Raw genomic sequence first — 27,311 nt, forward strand, 5'->3', positions numbered from 1 at the left:
ATGAATTAATTCTGACAACATAATCCAGAGTGCAGGATTTGCCTTCAGGCTATGTTTTTTTCTTTTTTTTTTCTGTCAACTCCACTAACGAAAGAGAGAAAAACTGACGAGGAAAAGGGATCTTTATTTCGGGCCAGGGAAATCTTATTATTCACCAAGCTTTTCTGAAGTGGTTGGAACACGGAAATGAGAGCTCACCTCTTCCTTCCTCCCTCTATCCCTTCTCTCCTTTCTTCTTTTTTCTTTCCTCCCTTTCTCTCCCCTCTGTTGTGTGTTTCTGAAGGATCTATGACGTATCCGGACAGCGTTTCTGAGCTTTGGTTCCTTTGAATACCAGCTTCTCCATTTCTGCCTAATCTGCAAGCTGCCTCTACCAGTAGTTACTTCATCTTTTAAAAATGTAATTCCCATTGTTTTACTTATATAAAATTGGTCCCATCCTAAAACAGTGAAATCCATTAAATCAAATTCTGTCTAGTTCTACATTTCCCCTGAAGCACAGTAAGAGAAAAAAATGTTACAAACCAAACTGAACACTACCAGGTACCTAGAGCTAACCCGCGAGTGTTGGTGGAAGCTTCAAGGCTTGCCAGGGAGGGGCCTGCAGAGAAGGCCCTCCAGGAATGCTTGCTGGCTGATCGCAGTGCATAATCCCCACATCCTTCTGCAGCGTTGCTCAAACTTTAGCTCCTGGAGAGATCGTTAAAATATTCCTGGGCCACATTCCCAGGGTTTCTGACTCAGCAGGTCTGGGGTGGGGCCCGGGAGTCTCCATTTCTAACAAGCTGCCCCAGGTAATCTAGTGGTCTGAGGGCCACCAGATAAGGAGGTCTTGGGCCACCGAGAATCAAAATCACTTGTAGGTACTTCTTAAGACGCAGATACCTGGGGGGTGCCTGGGAGGCTCAGTTGGTTAAGCGTCTGACTCTTGATTTTGGCTCAGGTTGTGATCTCAGAGTCTTGAGATCGAGCTGCGTGTCAGGCTCCCGGCTCAGCGTAGTCTGCTTTTTCCCTCTCCCTCTGCCCCTCCCCCTGCTTGCTCTCTCTCTCTCAAATAAAAAAATCAAATTAAAAAAAAAAAGGTGCAGATACCTGGGCACTACCTACAAAACATTCTGATTCTCCGGGGTGGGGGGGATGTCCCTGGAATCTGCCTTGTCAACCAGCTTTCCAAGGAATCTCTGGAGACCACCTCTGAGAAACACTGCTTGGACCACCATTAGCACCTGGAACTTGGAGGAAGGTGGCCCACCTTCAAAGTCTGCAAGTCGGGGACAACTCCCTCCCATTGCTTGGGCCCTAAACCTTAGAGCATCCTGGATTTCCCTGTTTCCCTCCTAGCTTCCATTCAGTGGGTCAGCAAATTCTATTGGCGCTTCTTTTAAAACATTCAGATTTTCTTTAAAAGACTGTAGCATGTGGACTTAGGGGTGGAGAGATAAATGAAACAAGACTGGTAAAATGTTGAGGATTGTTGAAGCTGGGAGTTCACTTTATTTTCACAATTTTTATGCAGATTTGAATTTTTTTCATAATAAATTTTTTTTATCTTTACGTCTTTGACCTAAAATCCATTTCTGGGAATTTATCTTAATGAACATTTTAGATACAGGAAAAAATGTGCAAAAAAATATTATTCAAATAATAACAGTGAAAAATTTGGAACATACTAAGTTCTCCTAATAGGACAATAAACTGTGGGACACTCCTCAAAGGAATCTTGTCATTAAAAATATTTACTCAGGCCATGTACCAACACGGAAAAGGTGATATACTATTAAGTGAAAAAGACGACATTAAATTGTATACACTGCATGATCAAAACTATACAAAGACTCCTATCTTTAAAAAAAGATTGAAATTTAATGGGGCGCCTGGCTGGCTCAGTCAGAACATTTGCCTCTTGATCTCGGGATTCTAAGTTTGAGCCCCACGTAGGGTGTAGAGATTACTTAAAAATAACATCTTAAAAAAATAAAAAGTGTGAACTTTAAAAATAATTTTATATATCCAGAATCTGCCCACTTCCCACTCAATGCAATGATCTTTGCCCGAGCCCCACCGTCCGGCCTGCACCCCTCCATCAGCCCTGCACTGGTCTCCCCGCTTCTACCCCTCCCATCTCTTTTCCATGTGGCAGCTGGGGGGTCCTTCAAAGTGTAAACAGATCATGACCCTCCTCCACTTAGAATCCTGCAAAGGCTTCCCATTTGTCCCAATAAAAGTCTTGCCTTTACTACTGCCCTCCAGGATATGGGACCTTGCCTGCTCTGGCTACTCCAACCATGCTGGCTTCCCTGCCATGTTTCACTCACTCACTCCAGCTTCAGGACCTTTGCACCTGCTGTTTCCTCTGCCTGGAATGTGCTGCCTCCAGGTATCTGAATGAGTGGCCCCTTCCTTCCTCCTGGTAACTCTTCAGAGAGGCCTTACCTGAACTCCTCATCCAAAACAGCATTGCTCCCTCTCTCAACTCCCCCATACCCTTTATTTTTCTTCTTAGCAGTTAGTCAATACCTTCCCTGATACATTTGTTCCTTGTGTCCTATACTTACTACAATACAAATCCCTTGAGAACAAAGGCTTTCTGTCTGATTCTCTGCTGAATCCTCGTACCTAGCATGGAGCCGTGCACACAGCAAATTTGAATGAAAGAATCGTGGACTAAATAACTACCCAAAAGAACTGTAAGCTTCACGCGGGCTTTCTTTCCTGGGTGATTCTCCTTCCCCCAAACCTCCTGGCAGTGACAGACCCATACGTAGCAGGAGCCCAGTAGGAACTAAAGTGGCTGATGGTTCTCCCACCTGAGGTCTACACAGTGCATCCTGTGAACTGGTGGCAGTAAGGTGTGCAACTAACGGTAATGGCTTTGGGAGGTCAGATGCTGGCTTACCATTGCCAGCTATGTGGCCTTGAGAAAATTACGAGAATTTTCTGAGCGTTCGTTTTTCCCTGTGCAGAAGGAGAAAGATATTAACAGCTCCTACTCCCCAGGGCTGGAGTCGGGACTCAGTTCCCATAAAGCACCTAACAAGCACAGTGCCGGGCACAGAGTAGGTGTGTGACAAGAGGCCGTCAAATTAATCAGCAGCCATGTACGTGCTTTTGGCTCTTTCCAGTTTACGAAGCGCTCTTCCACCTGCTTTATCTGATGGGAGCCTTTCAACAACCCTGTCGGTTTTATCACCATTTTCATAGGTGAGGCAACTGGGTCAAAGAGGAGCAAAGTGCTTACCTATGGAACACAACTGAATCTGACTACAATCCCGGCACCCTCTTGTCCAGAAACACAGCTGTTACCCCTGCCGATGCTAATCAAAGTAGTCTGGACGGCCCGTTAGAGCCCCAGACTCTAAAGCATGTGCCTAGTGTGAGCCTGTGATCAGCAAATGAATTCAGCCAACAAAAGCAGCCAGTGAGCCCCTCCTGCCCAACGACCCCATGGAGCCAGGGGTGCATAGGCTCCTACACCTCTGAACGAAGCTCGTGAACAAGTCTGGACAGACAAGCTATCTCTCAGAGTCCACCCAGGATTTAGAACATTCTACTGCTTTCCCAAGAGGGAAAACACAAAAGCCCTTTCTCCAGTTTCTCCGCCTCAAGTAGGGCAACAGGTCTAAGCAGCAAATGCCACCTTTAGTGTTTGAGATCCTTGTTGCTCTGCAACCACTGGCCCGGTCGGCCTCGACAGAGACAGTGTTTCTTCCCAAAGGTAATCTGAGGGGGAAGCCCTGCGTGGAGCTCTGGAACTGGCTCTCATCAGTTTCTTCCACATTCCTAGGATCGAAGGCCAAGGGAAGCCACATGGTAGGGAAGAGACCAGCAGGTGTTTGACATGAATTTCAGAACCACAAGGCCAAAACACCACAGACTCTTAGGAGTCATGGATTATCACAACTCTAGCATCTGAGAGACAGAGAAAATCATGACTTAAGCCTCATGGGGTTGGCAGAGATTCCACTGGATGGGAAGGGGCAGACTGGGAATCTGATGGCTTCTGGGTCAGGGGCAACTCCCATCTGGTCAGAGGCTTAGCATACATGCCCTAGTGAGAATACAGCCTGAGGGCTCCAGGCCCAGGAGGGAGGCTGGGGGGACAGGCCTTGGACAGCAACTTAATGGTAAAATTCTATAACCAGGCCCCTTGGGAGACACATGAAAGGGGGTAGGGCAGCCTTCAGAAGGATGCCACCAGGCCATCCAGCCCTGGCCCCCGGCGCTCCAAGATCTCAACGGAGCCAGGTTTGTGGCAGGTCACCAGCCACTAGGAGACTCTGACAGCAATACCACGATGGTCGGGCTCGACAGCACTTGCTCCTTGCTTGGAACGTGCTGTGGGGGCAGGACTCAGTGTCTGCTGGAGCGGATCGCTGCATAGTATCCTGATCACTAACTTCTTTTTTTTTTTTTTTTTTTTTTTTTTTTTTTTTTTTTTTTTTTTTTTTTTTTTTTTTTTTTTAAGATTTTATTTATTTATGTGACAGAGAGACAGCCAGCGAGAGAGGGAACACAGCAGGGGGAGTGGGAGAGGAAGAAGCAGGCTCATAGCAGAGGAGCCCGATGTGGGACTCGATCCCGGCACGCTGAGATCACGCCCTGAGCCGAAGGCAGACGCTTTAACGACTGCGCTACCCAGGCGCCCCCTGATCACTAACTTCTATTTGCATAGTGTTTACAGTGGAGACAAGTGCTCATGCCCCGAACCCTGGACATGGCCTCGAAGACAGGCTGACAATGGCTCTGGCCAGGCCGGGGAGATGACTCTGGCCTGGTCTAAGAGCTACTTTGGGTCATCTGGAAAAAGGGTCATTACAACCACTCCACCATGGCCTCATCCTCATTCAAGGTCACTTTAGGTATCTATGCTAATGAAAGTCACTAATTTTTAAAAAATGAGGGAGAGTTCTTGGGTAATCATGATCTTATATCAAAACTATGAGAATCTGTTTCTCTCTCTATAAAAAATTGCTGAAGAGATTAGCCCCTCCGCCCTGCTCAGAATAGGGCAGACCAAAAGACAGGCTGGACTGCTTTGGCAGTGTGCGAAATTCCCAGAAGCAGCAGGAGGCACACGGGGAGGGGAGATGCTCTGGCTCCAGGAGCCTGAAAGCCCTGTGCCCTGGGAGATGGAGTCCTTCTCCTCCAGAAGTCCCTGTGCTCTTCTGTCTCTGGCAGGGGAACAGAAGAGCTTATACTCTTGGGAATCAATGCTGCAAACACTGCTGGCTGCCAGGCCTGGCAAGCGGGACCAGCTCAGACTGGCGATTGCTCCAGCCAGGATCAGAACTCATCCCGCAGCTGAGGGGGCTTGTCCATGCCGAAGAAAGAAGATGGCCTCCCCTGGAGGTCCCGTTCCCGCTTCACGAAGGCAGTGAAGGAGGAGACACAGTTGCCAATAAAGTGGTCAGCTTGGCCAAGGATGTATAGGTCGATCTGGGCCACTTCAGGCTTCAGGCTCACCACCTTAACCTGCAGGAGGAAAGGCAGAACGTTTTCACCAGGGCGGTGACCAGTTCTGCCAAGGCCTGCAGCCAAGTCTCAGCTTCCCGCCCACCCTCGTGCAAAAGTGACAGACACAAAAGTCGGGGCAGAGAGCATTAAGACATGGGGTCAGGCATTCTGGCAGCAGTATTGCCCGGAGGCTGGGGAAAGGCAGAGGGAGGGAGAAGCAGGCTCCCTGATGAGCAGGGAGCCCTACGTGGGGCTTGATCCCAGGACCCTGGGATCATGACCTGAGCCAAAGGCAGACACTTAACTGACTGAGCCACCCAGGCACCCTAAGCTGAATGCTCTTAAATGGTGCCCTACTGCTCTTCAGATGAGGATGACAAGTCTTGAATGGGGCCTACAAAGCCCTGTTCAAGTCACCTCTCCACCTCTCATATTCTCCCCATCTCCTCTTGAGCTCCAGCCACTACCCACTAGGCTGCCTCCTGCCTCAGGACCTTTGCATGCACTCCCCCTCTGTTCAGGGTGCTTAGCTTTTTGTCTGGTTCTTACTTAACCCTGACTCTGCAGCTCCAGTCTCACCTCTGTGGACCCCGATCTAGGTCAGAGTCCTCTGCTCCGCATTCTCCCAAAACAAGGTTCCTTTACTTTGGAGCACACATCTCAGTTTGTCGTTTCCACTCTGATTAATATCTGTCCCCTGCACCTGATGGGGTTGGGGCTGTGGCATTCTTCTGGTCACTGCTGGCTGGGGCTGCCTCAATAAACATCTACTGACCGGACAAGTGAATGAGTGAGGCCCTGCCCCTACTCGAGCTCCTGGAGCTCTCCTGCAGCATATATTAGAGTTCTGTGCAAAGTCTCTTTTCCTGAGTCTAGACTGGGAGCTTTACAGGGCTTACTTATCAGTATCTTACTTATCAGTATCCCCAGCCCAGCAGGGCCCCAGCTTAAATGAGGAGCAAGGGTGGGCTCTGAACCCATGGAGAAAGGGGCTGAGGAACAGGGAAGGGTAAGAACAGTGGCACAGGAACAGGAAATAGAAAATGACAAGAGGCTCAAGGTGTAACAAATATATCAACTCTAAAAACTCACAAAAAAACTCCCTGGGACTCTCCAAATGCTTCAACTTAGTACAGAGGTGGGGGTGTGGGTAGAGCTGGGGCTGAAAGTGCTTTGCTGTCACACAGAGATTTCTGACGTAACAAAAATCATCATCCTGCTATGTGGATGGTAGCAAAGAAATAATACCAGTTTAATCATGGCCAAAATCCCCGAGCAATTCCGCCCACGCTCTGAAACTTACCCGCTCTGTGTCATGCCCACTATAATTAGCTCTGAGACTTCTTGGGTAAATTCTATCCCTTCTTGGGGCTTTGGTTTCTTCAGCTATAGCAGGGGCTCGATCAGAGGAGTCCCGAGGGCTCCCAGCTGTGATGGTCTTCTATAGAGTGGGTGGGTGGGAGGGAGGCCAGCATGCACGGCTTCAACTCCTTCTCTACAAGTCAGGGCTTCCAGCCCGTGTCTGGGGTAAAAGGGAGAAGGGGCCCCTCACGTAAAGCCAAGGGTTCGCACAGCTAGAAAGCAAACCCTTAAAGGTCTGTGCAAGCATTTAGGGCTTTCATTCACTCTACAAAATCTTACTGAATGCTTACCATGAATTCAGTCATTTTATCGATACATACTTATTACCTACTGTCCACTGATACAGTACCAAACACATCCACTCTTTATTCACACACTGAATATTTACTATTCACCACTTCCTGAAGCATTTACTAAGGACAAAAGAGCCTTCCCTTTATTCGTCAATCACCTACTCCTACTATCGGTGACTGTTAACATTAATGAGGACTTGTTTTGTCCTGGAACTGTTTTAGTTCCTTCATATCTGATCTTCACAACCACCCAATAAGATAGGACTGCTCCCATCCGACTGTACAGAAGAGGAAACAGAAGCAGAGAGAGCTCAAGTCACTTGCACAAGACGGCACAGTGAGTAGCGCCCACGTTCTCTGGCTCCAGAGTCTAGGCCCTTAATCTCTGCTACACTGGATTTCTCCCAAGGGCCCACTCTTTACGTCCTTACTCGACAGTTACTGAGCGTCTACCGTTGTTAGGCTCTGACCTAGACATTGGTGATGGCAAGGCCCCCAGATGCTGAGGAATACGGCAGTGAGTCAGCCTTGGACTCTGCCTTTAAGGAGCCCCAACTCTTGGGAAGCGGGCTGTGTTCCTGGCCTCATGAAGACTAGACAGTGCCCCCAGAGCAGATGCGATAAAATGCTGTGACAGCTCCAGTAGGGACACATTAGCTACAAGAGTGCAGGGAAAACTGGAGAGAATGTGCCAAGGTGTTGGGGCCGGGGTTGGAAGGAAGGATGGGAACCGGAGCAGAAGTGCACGGCTAAGTGTCGGGAGGACATGAAGCATGTAGAGGGAGCGGTGGGACCACCCTGGAGCGTTCTTCGATTCCCTTCCCCCTCCGCCCCCGCTGGGACCACACACACCTTCCCTTTGAAGAGCTCTTGGATCTCAGGCGCATAACTCTCAGAGTCCGTGGCGATGTAGACCGACCGGGCGCTCAGCGCGCCCACCCAGAGCTGCACAGCCCGTCTGATCTCCTTCAGGTCAGGCAGGCACATCGTCGCGGTGAGAGGGGCGGCCGTGCTGCGGCTAGAGCCCACACACTGCGGGGAGGCCATGAAGTGCGAGCCCGCCGTCCCGTCCTTCAGCATGGCACAGGCGTTCTTCTGTGGGGTCGTGGGGGGACAGGGTTCAAGACAGCAGCTGGCCTGGGACCCCAGAAGCAAGAGCCACTAAGTGGAAAAACCTATCCAAAAGCTCAACTATGTTTTTTACAAAAGTATTGAGGGAAGAGGGAAATATATCAGGACAGTAACAGTGGCTGTTTCTGTGTAGTGGCATATTGGCTTTTTATGAAATATTTTTTTCTTAGTCTTACTGTATTATCTGTGACCTCCAGTAGAATTCTGAACTGTGGTGGTGATAATGGGCAGCCTTATCTGATTTCTGACTTCAGTGGGAATACTGCTGATAGTTCCCGTGAAGTACATGTTTGCTGTGGGTTTCGGAGAGATAGGCTTTATCAAGTTAAGGTGGGTCCCTTCAATTCCCAGTTGGTTAAGAGGTTGGTTTTTTTTTTTCCAAATCATGAATGAGCGTTGACTTTTATCGAATGCTTTCTTGGCCTCTGTTGAGATGATTATATGATTTTTCCTCTTTGGGTGCTAATAGAGTGAATTTCATTTCACTCCTGGGATAAAGTTTTCTTATGTCGTATGCTCTTTAATATGTTATTGGAGTTTACCTGCTGATATTCTACTTAGGATCTGTGTTTGTGAGAATGAGCTCTACTCTTCTGAACTGACCTTATCTTAGTTTGGTTTAGTGTCATGCTAGCTTTATACAAAATAGCATCTTACATCTTTTTATGTTCTAAGCATGTATAGGTGGAAACTGTTTCTTAAAGGTTTGGCTGAAACCACTCACAAGATATTCTGGGCCAAGATATTCTGAGCCTGGCTCTTTTCTTTATAGAAGGAAGGCAGGAAGGGAGTCAAGGCAGGAAGGGAGACAATTGCATAAATGTGTGACTACAGTTGACCTTGAACAACACAGGGCCTATATAGGGGCTGCCATCCCCTACCCCATGTAGTCAAAAACCTGCATATAATTTTTTACTTTCCCAAAACTTAGCTACTAACAGCCTATTGTAGACCAAAAGCCTTACTGATAACATAAACAGTCGATGAACACATATTCTGTATATGTATCTCATACTATATTCTTACAATAAAGGAAGCTAGAAACAAGAAAAAGTTACTAAGAAAATCACAAGGAAAAGAAAACCCACATACAGCACCTCACTGTAAAACCTCGTCAGCATGTTAGGGGACCCACACGGTTTAAACCCATGTTGTTCAAGGGTCAACCTTCTCGATTGACTCTGAGTGAATTTTGATCTAATTTCTATCCTTTGCATTATTTTTAAAGTCTTCAACAGTGAGCATTTCTAACATACGTACATACATACATATATCTTCTTATGTAAATTAAGGAGATTGTCTACATTTTTCTTGTTATTTTTACACAGAAGATAATCTAATGAGGTTTCTGCACATTTAAGCAGCCTCCGAATTTGGAGAATGACATCTTCTTTTCTTGGGAGCCCCACCCAATCTCCAGAGCCTGTTTTTCAACAAAGAGTCTACTGGCTAAACACTGAGCTGGACCACAGGACTCCTGGGCTGTGGGTCTCTCTCTGGCTTGCTGCCTGACTTAGAGTCTAGCTTGATGTTTATTTATCCATCTGCAAAAGAAGGACGAAAATGGCAATTGTTAAAATGAGGGCTGGCAAGGAAACACTTTGGAGCCACAATTCTCATGTGTCTAAGGCAGGATCGAGTCCCCATGGACTTGGCTGAGTGAGACCTCTCTGCCCTGGCTGACACTTGGTGCAGTGGGTTCAGGGTTCAACACCCACAGGCATGGGCCCTAAGCAGGGACATGTCCAAGCCAGCCCTGACAGGAAGGGAGAAATTACCCAGTCGGAGCCAATGCGCAGGTGAATGCCCACGTAGGGCCGGATGAGGTGGGTGCGGATGTGGGCCTCTCCCGTCCTCACCATCTCGTCTGACCACACCATGTACTTCTGGAGCGGCCTGTGCTCCTCCAGGACGGGGAACTGGGCCGGGGCTCCTGGCAGGGCGAGCACTGGATGCTCCTTTGGAGAAAATCTAGGCATGAGACAGAACAAGGGGAAGTCAGACAGAGGACACAGAGACAGCCTGGCCGCTGCCCCCACAGGACAAAGCATGGTGTTGTGCCATGCCCCAGAGACCCTGCAGAGGGGCCCCTCTAACATGCAAGAAGCACGAGAGGCTGAGAAACCCCAGTAGGCTGATAAGGAACCGTGGCGGCGACAACAGGCACAATATAAAATACTGTCCCGCCGCACGGAATTTACAACCCTCTTTGCTTGCTTAACAATTAAAAATTTACAGTAGAGCATTCCAACCTTTTGTATGTCATGCTGGCTTCCAGTCTGTGGTGTGGTAATTCACTCTGGGGTGGGGTGTCTGGACCGCACCTCTGCCCTTTTACCCACATGGCAGGACTGGGACAGGCAGCAGCTTCCAGGGGGCCGTGGACAGGTCAGGCTCACAGGCAATGTGTACACTGGGTGAGGCCATTCGCTCAACATTTAACATATATTTGTTGACTGCCTACTATGTGCTGGGGCCCAGGGGAGAACAAGACAGGCATGGCTCTCCTTCCCCCTTGTACACGACGCACCTTGTAATTATTTCACCCTGTCTTTCCTGCTAGACACAGACTTCTGAAGGCAGTGCCTCCATGTGCCTAGGACAGTGTCTGGCACATGTAAGAGCTCAGTGAATATTTGTTGACTGAATGAGTGAGGAGCGAGCCTGTGCTCCCTCTTCAACTAAATCCAGGGTCTATTCTAGCAACACGAAACATCCTGGAGGTTCCATCAACTCGAATGCACTTTCAAGCTCCAGATCTCTGTATGCTTCTTGCCTTGACCTGGACTGCCTTCCCTCTGTCAGCCAAAAACCTTTTCTTAAAATTATGAAATCGGCATAGCCACTCTGGCAAATGGTTTGGCAGTTTCTTGTAAAACTAAAATGCAGCTACCATATGCCCCAGCAATTGTACTCTTGGGCATTTATCCCAAAGAAATGAAAACCTATATTCACACATGAACCAGTAAACGAATGTTCAGAGCAGCTTGGGTCATAATAGCCCCAAACTGGAAACAGCTCTAATGTCCAAGAAGCGAACAGCTAACCAAACCATGGTGCATCCCACCACGGAATGTGACACAGCAATAGCAAGGAACAAACTACTGAGACAGGCGACAACGTGGGATGGATCTCAAGGGAGCTATGCAGAGCGAGAGAAGCCAAGCCCTCAATCTTGTGTACTGTATGATTGCATTTATATAACATTTTTGAAATGACATAATGGAGAAGAGAACAGAAGTGGAGATTAGTGGTTGTCGGGGAGCTAAGGTGTGTATGCACGTGTGTGTGTGTGCACATGCATGGTTAAGGACATGGGTGTAGTTATATACTGGTCACAGAGGATCCTTGTGCGGTTAGAAGTGTTTGGGTATTTTGACTGTGGTGGTGGATACACAAACCTACATGTGTGTAAAATCGAACAGACCTAAATACACACACACACGTGCAAGTGAGTACAAATAATACTAGGACAATCTGAATACGATGGGTGGATTGTATCAATGTCAACATCCTGGTTGTGATACTGTACTAGGGTTTTGCAAAATGCCAGCATTGGGCGAAACTGGGTAAAGGGTATCTGGGACCTCTTTGTATTCTTTCTTTTCTTTTCTTTCTCTCCCTTTTCTTTCTTTCTCTCCCTTTTCTTTCTTTCTCTCCCTTTTCTTTCTTTCTTTCTTTCTTGCCTTTGTATTATTTCTTACAACATGTGAATCTACAATTACCTCAATAAAAATTTCAATGAAAAGTTATTAAATATTTCAAAGCATACAGGAAAATACAGAAAATAACTTTACAACCCACATACAAATGACCCAAATTAGCAGATATTAATACTTCGCAGTCTTTCAGATTTTTTAAAAAAGAGACACAAATAAAAGGTCTATCCTGTCATCTTTCCCTCCTTTACTTCCTCTTCCCAGAAGATTCTGTGGCTTTATGCATGACTACATTTTTACTATTTGTACAAAAAGGTATTATTCTGTGTGCTTTTCACACACTGTAATGGTAAAGGCCCAGGCTGTCGAGACAGACGGCCTGTGCTCATGTTGACTATGCCGCCTATTAACTTGGGCGGGTGACCTACCCATTCTGTGCAGCAGTTCCCTTATCTGTGTAATAGAGCTAATAACAGCTCCTGACTCGTGCGCCTCTTGAGAAGATTAAATGGATTAATATGAACAAAGCATTTAGAACAGTACTTGGCGCACGGAAAGCTCTTAAGAAATTCTGACTATCACCATCACCATCATCGTCCTACTGCATGAAACCCGCTGCAACTTTTTAGAAATTCAACTTTATGTTTTAGAGACTTGGCCACGATGACCATGTTAGCTTCTCTCGAAGTTTTCCATTCTGCAGTGGGCACGCCCCTTTCTTCACACCCAACCCAAACACCTCGCTCTGCAAACACCTCCCAACCCTCCAAGCCCAACTGCTGCTCCCAAGCCTCGGCTCCTGCAGGAGGGCTCCCTGTCCCACTTCTCTGCTGCCTTCCGCACACTGATGTGCTCGACAAGCGTCTTCCTTGCTTGACCATCAGCCCACGAGGGTAGGGGCCTGAGCCGTTCCGGAAGCTCGCCACAATTCCCACACACACTGGTCCAGGGCTTGTGTCAAGGAAGCAACAAGAAAGTGCTCACTGACATCCTGGCTCTACATAACACTCGTTTCATTATAATAATCTTGTACGTACATGTATGTGAATCATGTATCGAGCCTTATCATGTGACAGGCAACATTCTACTTGCTTTACGCGTATGAACTCATTTGGTTCTCACAAGAGCCCTGCGAGGTAAGCACTACTGTTATTCTCCTTTTACAGATGAAGAAATCGAGGCACAGAAAGGTTAAGCAACACGCCCACGGTCACGCAACCAGGAACTGGTGGAGCTAGGATGTGAATCCAGGCAGTCTGCTCCAGACGCTGTGTTCTTAACTATGCACCTCACTCCCAGCTCCTCCACTGCCATCAGTGGGGCCCTCAAACGCGGAGTCTGTGCCTTCTGATCTGTAGTCCCTAGCACAATGGGAACAATCAATATTTTTAGAATGAATGATTGAGGGAATGCGAAGGATTCAGGGGTCTTACCAGGCCAGGTTGTCAGGGGCCAGAGGAAGAAGCACATATGAGCTAAACACCCACTACCACCAGGCCCTCAGCCAAACTTCTTTCCGATGTCACCTCATAAGGTTTCAAGAGGAGAAGGCCAGAGTTTGTGATCTCCTGGGCAGTGGAAGACTAGGAGAAATCAGGAACTGAGTGCTCTCCGAGCTCTTGGAGAGAGCCTGCAGCTGACCCTTGGTGAATGCTAGATTTGGAACGTCCACCCCCTCCCCCTAGATCTGGATTGGCACATGGCTGCCCCACTGGGACATCAGCTCAGACCTGAGGAGCATCAAGAGACTCAGACTGATGTGCTCTTTTATTCCCAATGACAGAGGAGAGCGTTGTTTGGAAAGAAAGGGAGCGCTAAGGGTGTTGTTTGGAAAGAAAGCTTAACCAGCTCTACCTGCCCCTGAGCGCCCTAGGTCAGGCCCGTAGCCTGGTCACTGTCCAGCTGAAAACGGCATATGCTCTTGCTGCTGGGTGCAGGGGACCTCTGGGGTTCTTCCCCACACCCCTCTGCTACTGAGATTCCTCCACCTGGCTGGGGTTTCTCTATGAACAGCATCCCCCAATGTGCCCAGAGCCCGTATGTCGGACAGTGGATGAAAAACATACTGAGTGCAAAGGTTGCAGGGACAGGAAGGCAGCAGGACCTTGCTCTCTATGTCCCTGTCAGGAAGGACTACCTTTGTCTCCTGCTCTTTGCAAGGATGGCTCCTCATCCTTCGGGTCTCAGTCTGGTCCCAGCCCTGCCAATTACATGTCGCCTGTTTATGGCCTCTGAGGAAGGCTGCAGCCTGAGAGCACAATAATAACAAGGGCTGAGGACCGAGCAGGGAAGACGGTTGTCGAGCACATCAGTGTGCGCAAGGCAGCAAAGGAGAAGTGGGACAGGGAGCCCTCCCGCAGGAGCCGAGGCTTGGGAGTGGCAGCTGGGCTTGGAGGGTTGGGAGGTGTTTGCAGAGCGAGGTGTTTGGGTTGGGTGTGAAGAAAGGGGCGTGCCCACTGCAGTGCTGCTGTGTTTACTGTGCAAAATGGAAAACTTCAAGGGAAGTTAACCCGGTCAATGTGGCCATGTCTCTAAGACATAAAGTTGAATTTCTAAAAAGTTGCAGCGGGTTTTATGCAACAGAACAATGATGGTGGTCATAGTTAGAATTTCCTAAGAGTTCCAAATACCTGTTACCTTCATGCCACAAGAATGGTTCAGCATGATGGTCCGTGGTCTTTCAACATTTGATTGCAATTAGTATCTGTTGAATCAAACCTCTGCCAGGAGTATTCACAGACTCAGAAGCAGCAGAGCTAGAAGGATTCTCAGAAATCACCTAGTGGGGAAGAAATACCTGTTATCCCCTTCTCCTAGAATTAGCTGGACACATGGCAGCCCCAAATAAAGAGATTTCTCTGTACTTCTTGCAGCTAAGGTATGACCACGTGTGTAAGAACCAGCCAACGGGATGCAAGAGGGTTACATGGGACTTCTAGAAAGGTTCCTTAAGAAGGTGAGGCTGTGCCCCCCTTCTGCCCTTTTTTCCTTCCAGCTGCCTGGGGCAAGGCTGTAACAGCTAAAGCTTCATCGGCCCTGTGAGGGGACACTGAGGATAAAAGCCAGTACTGGGCCAGTACTGGGCCGGCTAGGCGGAGCTGGGAGCCTGTGTCCTGACAACACGACGGAGCTGCCATCGAGTGGTGGGTTGCGTACCTCAGTACTTCTCTTACTTCAGAAAACAACACATTTCTAGCTTCTTAATCTGCTGTTATTCGGGGTTTTCTGTAACGTGTAGCTTAAATTAAGCCTAGTATACCTAGACCTGTGGCCATCCAAACTTTTAGTTGATATATAAGAGGATTACTGGTTAAAGGCAGTGGGGGAAGGGACCTGAGCCCCTCCACGCTGGCCCTGTGTTGCCAGCCTCGTGGCACCAGAGGCCCTTATCAAGAACTCTGAGGAACAGTATGGAAACCATGGACCTTGCTCACCCCCTTCACTTTACAGAGGGAACGCTGGCCAGAGAAGGGAAGCAATCTACCTCGTCATACAGTGAGCCGGGGAAGAGCCTGACCCTTTCGAATGCCATTCTCCCTACACCCATACCCCCGCCCCCAAAGGACAACTTTCTAGAGCAAGCAAGTGTGCTCTATTTTAGAAAATGTTTAGAATATACACACTCTCCGCCTCGCTCCTACAAAGCACTCAGGCTTCTTATCAGCCTGCTTCGCCAGGGCCTACAAAGCCCTGTGCACTCTGACCCCTGCCCACTTCTTCTCCAAGTTCCTCGCCTGTATGGCAGATTAATTCTTCCAATCTCCTCTTGTTAGGTGGACTCTATGTCCCCTCCCAATGGCACGTAGCAGATGTGACACTGTCTCAGTCACCAGGCCCAGGCTTTAGGAGCCAGCGGCTTCTACTTCCCATCTCTTGAAACATTCACTCCCTGGTTGTGCCCTGTCAGAACTTGGCTGATAGGCTCAGAAGTTCAAGCCACATGGAGAGACCGAGCATGCTCACACCAACCAACTGCCCCAGCTGAGCTCCCCGATGACAGCCAGCATTACCAGCTAGCCATGAGCCTCTTGGACATGCAGCCCAGCAGGGCTTCCAGACTCCAGCCCCGCTGACAGCTCACTGCAACCACAGGAGACCAAAAGCAAGGAGTGCCCAGTGACCCCAAGTATCCATCAACAGATGAACAGATACACAAAATGTGGTCTGTGCACATAATGAACTATTCAGCCTGAAAAGGACTAAAATTTTGATACATACCCCAACCCAGATGAGACCCGAAGACATTATGCTAAGTGAAATAAGCCAGACACAAAAAGACTAATATCACAGAATTCCACTTATATGAGCCCTAGAAAAGGCAAATTCAGAGACAGAAAAGTTGAACAGAGGGATGGGGCGGGGGGCATGGAAGAATGGGGAGTAGTTGTTTAATGGGTACAGAGGTTCTGGGGTGATAAAAACATTCTGGAGACGGACGGTGGTGGCAGCTGCACATAGCACGGCACAGCACTTAACGCTACTGAACGTACACTTAAAACAGTGGTGACAAAATAACTAAATCACACACACACACACACACGCGTTCCGTCGGCACAAATACACATATATACCCCAGTAACCATTTCTGGAAATCTCGTGTTTATGTTTGGAACTGATCCTGCTAGCAATATTGACTAAGCTGGTAAATGTTGATATTAACTCCTCCTCAGAAAAGAACAGTTAAGTAATCCTCGACTACAAACTACACACAGTAGTTTCACTGGAAGCTCATCTGTACAGGTACACAGATGTGTACAAAAGTACCTGGGGGACGGAAGTAATACGTCAAGCTGCTAAGAGTGGTTTTTGAAGGGGGGGAGGTGGATTATGAGTAAATGTAATTCTCTTCTTTATTAAAAATTTAAAAATCTCCCACTAAATCTGTGGTGGGTATTCTAAAGGGTATTTATGCCAAGAAATTAGATGTTTAGCATGGACTGAAACTTTGTACGGCTGGCATTCTAGAAAGAAAATGGAAAACGAAGAAGAATGCCTCACTGAGCTCTGTCAACTCATGGAACTCTGAGAAATAATTACCCGCTGCTGGGGAGCCGTTCCAAAACCGGGTTATTATGCAGCAACAGATGACGGAACAGTCCCCATTCTCCTCCTCACTCACTCTACGCCAGCCACACTGGCCTCCTGTCTGTCCCTCCACCACACCGAGCCTGTTCCTGCCTCAGAGCCTCTGTGCTCCATGTCCCCTGCCATGAAGACTATCTTTCCCTCCAGCTTTTTCCATGGATGGCTCCTTCTCTTCAGGTCTCTTGTGGACTGAATGCGTTCCACCTCCTGCCCCCTCTGATTCATAGTTGAGGTCCCAGCCCCCAATGTGATGATATTAGGAGGTAGGGCATTTGGGAGGCAATAAAGTTTAGTTGAGGTCATAAGGGTAGAGCCCCCATGATAAGATTAGTGCCTTGTAAGTAAGCCTGCTCTCTTGAACATGTGAGGACACAGCAAAAAAGGCAGCAAGCAAAGAAGATCACCAGAACTGAACCATGCTGGGATCCTGATCTCGGACTTCCCAGCCTCCAGAAGCAGGAGAAATAAGTGTCTATTGTTTTAGCCTCCAGTCTGTGCTGTTTTGTCCTAGCAGCCTGAGCTGACTGAGACAAGGTCTCAGCCGTCCAACCACACATCACCTGTTTATGTCCTTCATGGCACTATGTCTTCTGGAAGCAAGGAGGTGATCAAATGGGAATGCCCTATCTGCGATCAACCACAAGGAAGGAGCAGAACCTGCCATGACTGAGTATCCTCAGGAGCTCTGGAATTAGCTCAGAAATCCCAAATGGGAATGGGCAGCTGTAACAGGCACAGCTATTCTCCACAGTGACTAAGAATGGGTGCTCTGGAATCAGATTGCCTGGGTTCAAGTCCTAGCTTTGCCACTTCAAGATGTGCGACCTTGGGCAAGTGACTTCACTCCTCTTTGCTTCAATTTCCCTATGTGTAAAGCAGAGAAGACAATAACTCCTGTTGCACACACTTGTGGAAGGATCCAATGAGTTATCACCTCAGAAGACTTAGGCAGTGAAATGAAAACTTAGAACAGTGTTTGGTACACAGTAGGCACTAAATAAATAGCAGCTTTATAGCGTGTTAAAGAGTTACATTCAGCCTGCTGCTGCCCTCTCAACAGCTGGGTTACCCTGGGCAAGTTATCTTACCTCACTGAGCTGTTTCCTTAACTGCCAAATGGAAATCGATCATAAAACCCACTTCATGAAGTTTCTCAAAGGCTCATATGAAACAAAGCACGTGAATAATAATATTAACAACTAATATTGGTTGGCCCCCTACTATGAACCATGCACTCTAAGCCCTAGGAGGCAGATGCCACTGGGCCCCTTCCATTCAACCATGAGGAGATTCGAGCCGGACAGCTGGAGAGGCTGCTCAGGGTCTCCTGAGAAAGAGGCAGGGCTGAGTCCTGAGCACGGACTCCTTTCTCTACATCAGTCTATCCTTGGTCTATGGAATACCGAGGCTTATGACCATGCATGCATTCATATGTTCCTCGCAGCCCTGAACCCGAGTCTGACTTTCAAGCCCACGTTCCTTCTTGCCGTGCTATCGCATCAAGGCAAGTGCCCTCTGTTCCTTAGCATCGTTATGACTAGCCCGTGGCTCCCTGAACGCTGAGGCTGGGTCTTCCTCATTTTTATATATCACCTCTGGCCTTTGAGCACTATGTCTCATACATGACAGACGCCCTATAAATATTTCACAGCCTGTGCCTGTGCCCTGCTAACCTATTTTTTTTAATAGGGCCTACTGGAGTGCAATTAATAAAGCACATCCAATTATTATCAGGATGACATCATTTCTCAGTCTGCACCTGAAGTTGCTTTTCTCTAGAAGCTGCTTCCAATTTTCACCTTGTGAAGAGGAAGGTAACAGGGGAGTGATTCTCACGCCTAGAGGAGGAAATCGAGACCCATGTGACTGCACAATATTCTTTTTATGACATCCTTTATCGGCCGATAAACTCTTGCTCAACCTTGTGGCAGGTCAACGTCCCACCGTGTCAGGCGTTAAGATGGGAACAGATCACACAGGATCCCAAGTTCAACAGACAGAATGGCTGCACCTTTGGTCGCAAACATCAGGGTGTGGTAGAGGGGGAGAGGGCCAGGAAGGTGCTGCATTCTCAGGGGCCCCATGCCCCTTCCCTAAACCCAGCAACACTACCCCCTCCAAGTACCTCTGGATCCACTGGTCTTTGTAGGAGGCGCTGAAGGAAATGCCGGAAAAAAGTTCAGACTTGTTGAAACTCACATGAAACTGATCCCAGAATGGGCCAAAGGGATTTCCTTCCTACAGAAAGAGAGAGATCAAAGACTTACTGAGAAGGAGGAAAAGCCCTCTGGGGATGTGCTGAGGAACTCTGGGTGGGGGATCCCTGGTGGACTAGACTTAGGTTGGAACACCTCATAGGATGGCCAATAGGAATGTCACTTTGTAAATCCTGAGCTGGGGACTGAGGACAGCAGCCTGGCCTCCAGTCTGGTTTCCAGCAGACGTTCACCACAGTGTCTAAAAGAGTCTTTCCGACTGCCATCCCACATCCCACTGACCCTGCAGCACTGGTGGGGGTAGAAGAAGGAAGTGGATCTTGGATTTGGGCTTTAGATCTTGGACTAGAGCTTTCAGAGACTTTCAAGACCGGCTAACACTATACCTTTATTTTCAAGATGGAAACCAGGGCCCAGACAAGGTAAGACCCTTGTCCAAGGTCAAACAGCAAGTGAGGGCAGTGTCATGGCTCTAAGCCAAGCCTCCTTCCTCAAATTTCACGGCTCTTTCAACTACCCACCCTATACTTTAGCATAAGCACTGAAAGACATATTGGGGATTGTCTTATTCCCAAAGTGCCAGAAAATTACAAATTTCTCTTGATAAAATATGATCGTTTCTTATTTACCTGCTTAAAGGCAGGAAAGTATACAAGTTAAGAGGGTGGGTAATGGAGCCAAATTACGTAGGGTTGAATCCCAGCTTATTTGCTACGTGACCTTGGGCAAAATATTGAAACTCTGCGTTGCACTCAGTGTCCTCTCTATAAAATGGGGATATTAATAGTACTTCCCTCATGAAGCAGTTTAAAGATTAAGTGGGTTAGTATGTGTAAAGCTCTTAGCATGGTACCGGCATATAGTAAGTGCCACAGAAGCATTAGTTATTATTTGGGGCACCTGGGTGGCTCAGTCCAGTTAAGTGTCCGACTCGATTTAGGCTCAGCTCATGATTTCAGGGTTGTGAGATCGAGCCCCCTGTCATCAGGCTAGCGGAGCTTGCTTAAGATTCCCTCTCTCCTCCCTCTCCGTCTGTCCCTCCCCCCCCCCAGTCTGGAAAAAAAAGGAAGTATTAGTTATTATTACTCATGTGGCACTTTACAGTTTATAAGCACTCTTGCACCTGGCCCTCATGACATTTATGAGTGAGACAGAGCAGGGATTGGTGTCTTTATTTTGCAGGTAGAAATAAAGGCTCAGAGGAATCAAGGTCCTCTGCCCAAAGTGACACTGCTGACGAATGTCAGACATGGGACTTAAATCTCCGTCCTTCTATGTTAAGCCCTTCTAGTGCCTTTCCCCACATTTGCTATCACAGTGTCTCGGGGGCCTAGACAACCTGCAACAGGCAGACAGGGTCCCCCAGACCCACCTTCATGGGGCATGTCTTCTTATCAGGGCTTCGCTGGGCTGCCACCTCAAAGCAGTAAGCCACTCGCCTCTCAGGGGGCCAGTGAGTGGGTGCCAGCTTCTCCATGAAGTCTTCCAGGCTGATAACTCGATGGTAGGCCTGGAGGGGCTCCAGCTTGAAGTACTTCTGGTAGGACACATGCAGCTACAGGAAAAGATGCAAAAGGAGAGGCAGAGATCCCTCCTCAGTATCCTAGTGGCTCTTTTAAAAACATCAGTTAAAACCATACACTCCAAGACCCAGACAGCTCAGACTATAAACCAATGAAAAACTTTTGGAAAAGGTCATCAAAGCTAGAAGAGAAAAAGGTTGGGAGAATTGATTTGCAAACTAACGAAGAAATAGCTAACACCTTTTGTGTTCAAAAATGCTTGCTGATCTAGATGAAAAAAGACAAATGATGTAAAGGGAAATGTGAGCAAAGGATAGAAGTGAACAACTCAGAGCAAAGAAAACCCACAGAGCCAACACACTCAAAAGATGTACAAACTCACTAGTAATTAGAAAAAAGCAAGTCACAATTATAACAAGACCACTTCTCACTTATTAGACAGCAAAGATTTAAAAGCTTAACTTTTTTTTTTTTTTTTTTTTTTTTTTTTTTACAGATTTTATTTATTTGACAGAGACAAAGCAAGAGAGGGAACACAAGCAGGTGGAGTGGGAGAGAGAGAGGCAGGCTTCCCTCCAAGCAGGGAGCCCGATGTGGGGCTCGATCCCAGGACCCTGGGATCATGACCTGAGCCGAAGGCAGACGCTTAACGACTGAGCCACCCAGGCGCCCCTAAAAGCTTAACTTTAATTGTTGGAAAGGAAGTGGGGAAACAGGGGCTGCTGTCTATGGCCGGTAGTTGAAATGTAAGCTCTGCAACAACCACTTTAGAATGTAATCTTGCAGCATCTACTAGAATTTAAAATGTTCCTTCCACCTCTATGTATTTTCCCTAGCTCTTCCCCTTTGCACCAGGAGATGGGTATATGCATACTCAGTGCCACAGCAGAAGTACAAGAAAGACCTCAAAGGGAGTCACACTGAAGACATTACGTTCACGACAGTGGCTGCCTCTCAGGAGCCACGAGAGACTATCTTTTGACAACCTCATCTATAATATTTTTTCTTTTACTTAAAAATAGAAAGATGAAGCAAAGAAGAGAAAATGTTAATGATGATCACTTCTAGTTGTGATCAATACAATCACTGTGATTGTATTGATCTCTGTAGTTTTCTCAATTAAAAAAAAAAATTCTTAGAACACCATGGGATAAAAATTGACTTTATCCAATAGGTCAGGGTTCCCAAGCAAGTTCCACTAGTTCATGGGGATAAAGAGTTCTGCACCCAAAAGGCTCCAGAGTTAAACAGACCTGGGAAATGCTGTGTTAAGCTGATTTCTTTACTACAGGACTTCTCAGTATGCTAATGTGTATTTTGAATCTTCAATCAAGGAGGATGGGGAATTGAGAATATAATTTCCCAAACTGATTTAACCACTGCCCCTTCCTTCATGACACACTGGCATTTCAACAAACAGAATTTGGGATATCTAACTATTAGCAACAAGGTCTTGTTGAAGGATTTTATTTATTTTTTTAAAGATTCATTTATTTATTTTTTAGAGAGAGAGAGGACACAAGCAGGAGGGGCAGAGGGAGAGGGAGAATCTCAAGCAGACTCCACGTTGAGAACAGAGCCTTACACGGGGCTCAATCTCATGACCCTGAGGTCACAACCAGAGCTGAGACCACGAGTCGGATGCTTAACAGACTGCGCCACCCAGGCTCCCATCGCTGAAGGATTTTAAACAGAAATAATAAGAGATTTGCCTTTTAGAAAGATCACTCTGGTGGCAGAGGAGAGAACATATGGATAGTAAGATTAGGGGAGGAAGAGGAATAAGGAGGCTATTGCAATGGTCTTTTTATTTGTTCAAGTACTCACTCAACATGTACTTTTGAGCACTAAGTCCAGGTGAAGATGCAGGGCATGGACGGCTTAGGAGAGGTAAAGGAGGGTGAAGCAGAGGGTAAAGGGAGGCATTCAGGATGACTTCTAGGTTCCTGGCTTGGTATCCAGGTGAATGGAGGTAACATAAACTAAGGCTGGGAATATAGGAAGTGACACAGGTTTGAGAAGGAAAGATGCCAAGTTCAGCTCTGTTTTTGTAAATTTGAGGTATCTCTGGGAAATCCAAGTAGACTCAAGGGCTTAGGAATTAGAAACACAGGCTTATGATCAGAGGAGAGTCTGGGCCACAGATAAGATTGGGAGGTATGTGGAGAATAGTGAAAGCCACAAGACTCAACAGAAATTTACAGCAAAGCAAACGACGGTAATAATAGCAACTGATATTTATTGAGTCCTGACTTAGCGCCAGGTGCTGTATGCATCACATTTCATGGCCTTGCTCAGCTAATTCTAAGCGGTAGGAATACAACCATCTCCAGCTTACTTAAGGAGAAACCCAGGCAGACAGACTCTAGATAACTCATCTGAGGTCTGTAGCTAATAAGCAAACAGAAAGAGGAGACACTCTACATTTATTTTTTATTTTTATTTATTTTTTGAGAGAGAGGGAGTACACATGTGACGGAGAGGGTTGGGGGGTGGTGGGAGGGGCAGAGGGAGAGAGAGAGAATCTTTTTTTCTTTTCTTTTCTAATTTTATTTATTTGAGAGAGGGAGCGAGAGCATGTAAGGAGGGGCAGCAACAGGCAGAGGGAGAGGGAGAAGCAGGCTCTCTGCTGAGCAGGGAGCCCGATGTGGGGCTCAATCCCAGGACCCTGGGATCATGACCTGAGCCGAAGGCAGACGCTTAACCGACTGAGCCACCCAGGAGCCCTGAGAGAGAGAATCTTAAGCAGGCTCTACGCCTAGCACAGACCCCAAGTTGGGGCTCAATCTCACAACCATGAGATCATGGTCTGAGCCAAAATCAAGAGTTGGACGCTTAAGTGACTGAGCCACCCAGGCGCCCCAAGGCACAGCAAAATTTAAACAGTGGGTGGAGAGAGAGAAGCCTCCCGTAGTAAAGAAAAGAAAAGGAGAAAATGCTGAGAGGTCAGGGCTAAAGTAGAAACAGGCTGTGCCTTAGAAGACAGGGGAGCAGGGATGAGAGGCTCACAGGTCCAGGTGCCACCAGGAGGATAGCTGGAAGACTAAAAAAATGACCCCTATATTTGGCAATTCTGAGGTCCCTGGTGGCCTCTGTGAGAACAGTCCCAGTGGGGAAGGGGAGCCTAATGGGATAGGTTGAGTAACCCACAGAAAGCAAGAAGTAGAGACTCAGAAAGATTCTTGGCTGAGAAGCCAAGGCAAGAGAAAGAAAACAAGGCAGAGGGAGATGAACAACGTCTAAACTATAACAGTGAGTGCAAAAAATGAGCACATCGGGGCGCCTGGGTGGCTCAGTCGTTATGCGTCTGTCTTCCACCCGGGTCTGGCTCCCTGCTCAGTGGAGAGCCTGCTTCTCCCTCTCCCTCTGCTGCTCCAACTGCTCGTGCTCTTTCTCTCGCTGTCTCTCTCTGTCAAATAAATAAATAAAATCTTAAAAAAAAAACATCAGCACATCAGTGGCTCCCAGTTACTGAGGACTTCCTATGATCTAAGCACTTTGCATTGATGAACTACTGATTCTAAGAGAGAGGCACACAACGTTCGAGGCATGCTTCAATCACTAATGCATTATGGGAGGTAGCCACGGTTACTACCGGCCTCTTTTAAAGATGGGAAAACTGAAGCACTAAGGGATCAAGGACTCTGTCCAGGCTACACGGCTAGTTACGTGGCAAAGACAAACTATGATCTCAAGTCCTCTGGCTTTTAACCTCTAATTGATAAAAACCTCTCTAAATATAGGCATGCAAAATAATAATAATAATAATAATAATAATAATACCACCTACGCAGAGAAAAGGCTGTAAGAATGAAATACATTTTTTTGTACATACAAATAGAGTTTTTTAAAGTTTATTAAAAACTTTTAAAGTCAATTCATTAGATTAATTCAGTTCCTACTGCCAGGCCCCTGGGGATACAGTGTGAACAAAGACAGACATAGGATCAGTGGAAGACACAAAGAAAAAACAAGGAATTAGAGGAGTTTGAGTATCACCATGATGGGGCAAGACCGCTCTGCAGCCATACTGCCTGGGTTTGTGGCCTTGAACACAATATTAACAAACCCATGCCTCAGTTTCTCCTTCAAACTGACAATACCATCCATCGCCCTTTGACTAATGGGATGAGCAGAGGATGGGACCAACCAGGGGTGGAAATGGAGCTATAGGTTCAGATCATAGGCTCTGGACTCAGACGGACATGGGCTTGAGTTCCAGCTCTACTACTCATAAGCTGTGTGACCTTGAGCAAGTTACCTAACCTCTTGAAACCCATTTCCTCATAGGAATGTGATGAGGGAGAAGAGCTAGTCCTCATGCAGTGCTCAGAACAGTGCCTGGCAGACAGAAGGCACTGGATAAGTGTTAGCCAGTTACCCAGGGAAGACAGTTTGGGGTGGGGACTGGGGAAGGCTCAGAGGAGCAGGAGGTAAAGCCCAGAGAAGGACTTGGGGTCAAGAGGAGGTAAGCAGGATTGGGGTAGGATGGATAAGGGCTAAGGCCAGTGGGAGGTACTCACATTGGTGAAGGGAGGCCTGTGATGCTGGTACTCAATCCAAGGGGGTACAGCCAAGGTGCGGTTCAACAGCTTTGCAAAAGCCAGGGAGCCCAAGAAGTGATCAGCCTGGTTCCCGAAGCGCCCTGGATGGTATACGGTGGTTGAAGTGAGGCCTGGGGCATCGAGGGCATGGGGCAGGCAGGATTTGGAAAGGATGTGGGGCCGGGGTGGGGAGGGCCAGGACACCAAGGAGAGCCAGGGGAGCTGGCAGCATAGGATCAAGTCTGGACTCATAGGTCTGACACTCAAGGCCCTCAGGTCCTACCCTTCTGCCTCAGCTGCTCCAGGTTCCCTGCCATTTCTCAAACATGCTCTCCACCTCCCATCCTGACTGCATGCCTTTGCTCCTGTTGTTCTCTCATCCAGGGGTGCCCTTCCACCTCTGTCTCCACTCATCTGTGCATGAAGGGGCAACTCCAATGCCTCATTCGGTGGAATCCTTTCATCAACCCCCTGCTATACTCAATCCCCTCCTCTGCCTCCCACCTTGGATTGGAGCTATCTATGGTTCTTCACTTTTCCTCAAATGTCCTTTCCCACTTCCTGGCCTTTGTACTGGCTGTTTCTTCAGCCTGTGAATACCTCAGGAGCAAGGACCCTGTCTGATTCTTTTCATTATCCCCAGCATGACATCCATTCATTCATTCCACAGATACTGAGAGGCTGCAATGTGCCAGCCTCTCTGCTTGGTGCTGGAATACCGGATTCAGCAAGAAGGATAAGGTCTCTGCCTTCGAGGCACTCACAGTCCAGCTACAGAGACAAGTATATAGTGGTAGAGTATATAGTGGTAAATTCTGATAATTTTAAGGAAGAAATAGAAGAAGTTTGGTGATAGCAGTAAGGTGGAGATTATTTGTGTTGAAGTCACCTAAGCCCTTTCTGGTGACATTCAAGCTGAGACTTAAGAAGGGGAAGAAGTTGACCTGGCAGAAGTGAAGAGGAAGGTGTTCCAGTCAGAGGGAATAGCACAGGTTTCAGGACCTGAGAATGGGTGAGGAACAGAGAGGGAATAAGAGTGGCTGTGGCTGGAGCATCTGGAGAGAAGGGAGTGGTGGTAATGATGGGCAGAGGGCCGAATCATCAGGGTCTGGAGCGTGGAGGGTTTTAAGAAGGAATGACTTTTACAGTAACGATCCACCATCCCATTTAAATTGCAGCTTTTAGATTCTCCCTTACTCTTCTCTATTTTATTTTCCCATAGTGTTCATCCTCTTCTAAGATACTATGTATAATTACTTATTTTTTCTCTTTTATTGTCTGTATCTTTTGTCTATTGTGTGTTATCTTTTATCGTCTGTCTTTCCCAGCTAAAAGGAAGGTTCTACAAGGGAATGGCATTTTCTGTCTTACCACTGCTGTATCCCCTGAACAGAAAACAGGGCTGGGCACAGGGTTGGGGGGGGGGGTTTCCGATAAATATTTGTTGAACGATTAAAGAATCGTCCAGAGCCAACGTTGAGTCAGTGACATCAAGTCCTGCCCCACTAACTCCATTTACTGAACTGTGGGCTGGCTTAGACCTTGCACAAGACACATAACCTCTTCCGGCCTCAGTTTCCTCATCTGCCAAATGGAAGGGTGGATACAGAGGCCCCTGAGGGCCGTTGCAACTGGGGCAGAGAGGCGAGGAGCAGGCCATGCCCCGCGCTGGGGTTCTCTCCTGGACATGCCAAGGTATCTCTGGGCGCCTCAGAAGAGGGCCTTCTCCTCTCTGGGCCTCAGTTTCCCCATTTGAGCTGACGGCTCGGGAGGCCTTACCCATGCATGGGCAGTAGAGCAGGTAACCAGCCGGGTCCCAGGAGCCCGCGGGCAGCCCCGGGAGCGGCAGAATCAGCAGCAGGAGAGACACACGCAGCGGCAGGGGCGACGATGCCCACGCGGCGGCGCCCATGACGGCTCCGGAGCCCAAGCGCGCCGCGGTGCGGAGGCGGGGAGAGGAGGGGCGCGAGCGTCCGCCCCGCTCCCGGCGGTCCCCGCGCGCCGCCCGCGCGCCGCCCCGGCCGCTCTAGCCGGCAGGCGGGCG

At 47.8% G+C, this 27,311-nt stretch overlaps 1 protein-coding gene across 2 annotated transcripts; it reads right to left on the reverse strand.

The window, feature by feature from the left end:
- Positions 1 to 229: 229 nt before the first annotated feature.
- POFUT1 (protein O-fucosyltransferase 1) lies at positions 230 to 27,268 on the reverse strand. 2 transcript variants are annotated; one of them, XM_026503260.4, is made up of 7 exons: positions 27,047 to 27,268; positions 25,247 to 25,368; positions 20,573 to 20,755; positions 19,110 to 19,222; positions 10,019 to 10,211; positions 7,962 to 8,204; positions 230 to 5,472 (listed from the first exon to the last, which is right to left on the reverse strand). In XM_026503260.4, the coding sequence occupies exons 1-7, from the start codon at positions 27,177 to 27,179 to the stop codon at positions 5,284 to 5,286; spliced, it is 1,176 nt and encodes a 391-aa protein (XP_026359045.2). In that variant the 5' UTR covers positions 27,180 to 27,268; the 3' UTR covers positions 230 to 5,283. The 2 variants fall into 2 exon arrangements, with proteins under 2 accessions (XP_026359045.2, XP_026359044.2); XM_026503259.4 differs by having other exon boundaries at positions 7,962 to 8,246.
- Between the last annotated feature and the right edge of the window lie 43 nt (positions 27,269 to 27,311).

Source organism: Ursus arctos, unplaced genomic scaffold (genome assembly GCF_023065955.2).
Source record: "Ursus arctos isolate Adak ecotype North America unplaced genomic scaffold, UrsArc2.0 scaffold_16, whole genome shotgun sequence".
Classification (NCBI taxonomy): domain Eukaryota; kingdom Metazoa; phylum Chordata; class Mammalia; order Carnivora; family Ursidae; genus Ursus; species Ursus arctos.

Excerpts from the sequence above, each read along its gene's own strand:
- POFUT1 (XM_026503259.4), bottom strand. The coding sequence starts at position 27,179 with ATGGGCGCCGCCGCGTGGGCATCGTCGCCCCTGCCGCTGCGTGTGTCT. Across the intron at positions 20,756-25,246 it reads ACAGGCCTCCCTTCACCAAT|CTGCATGTGTCCTACCAGAA; the intron begins GTGAGTACCTCC and ends CTTTTCCTGTAG. Across the intron at positions 5,473-7,961 it reads AAGAGCTCTTCAAAGGGAAG|GTTAAGGTGGTGAGCCTGAA; the intron begins GTGTGTGTGGTC and ends TTCCTCCTGCAG.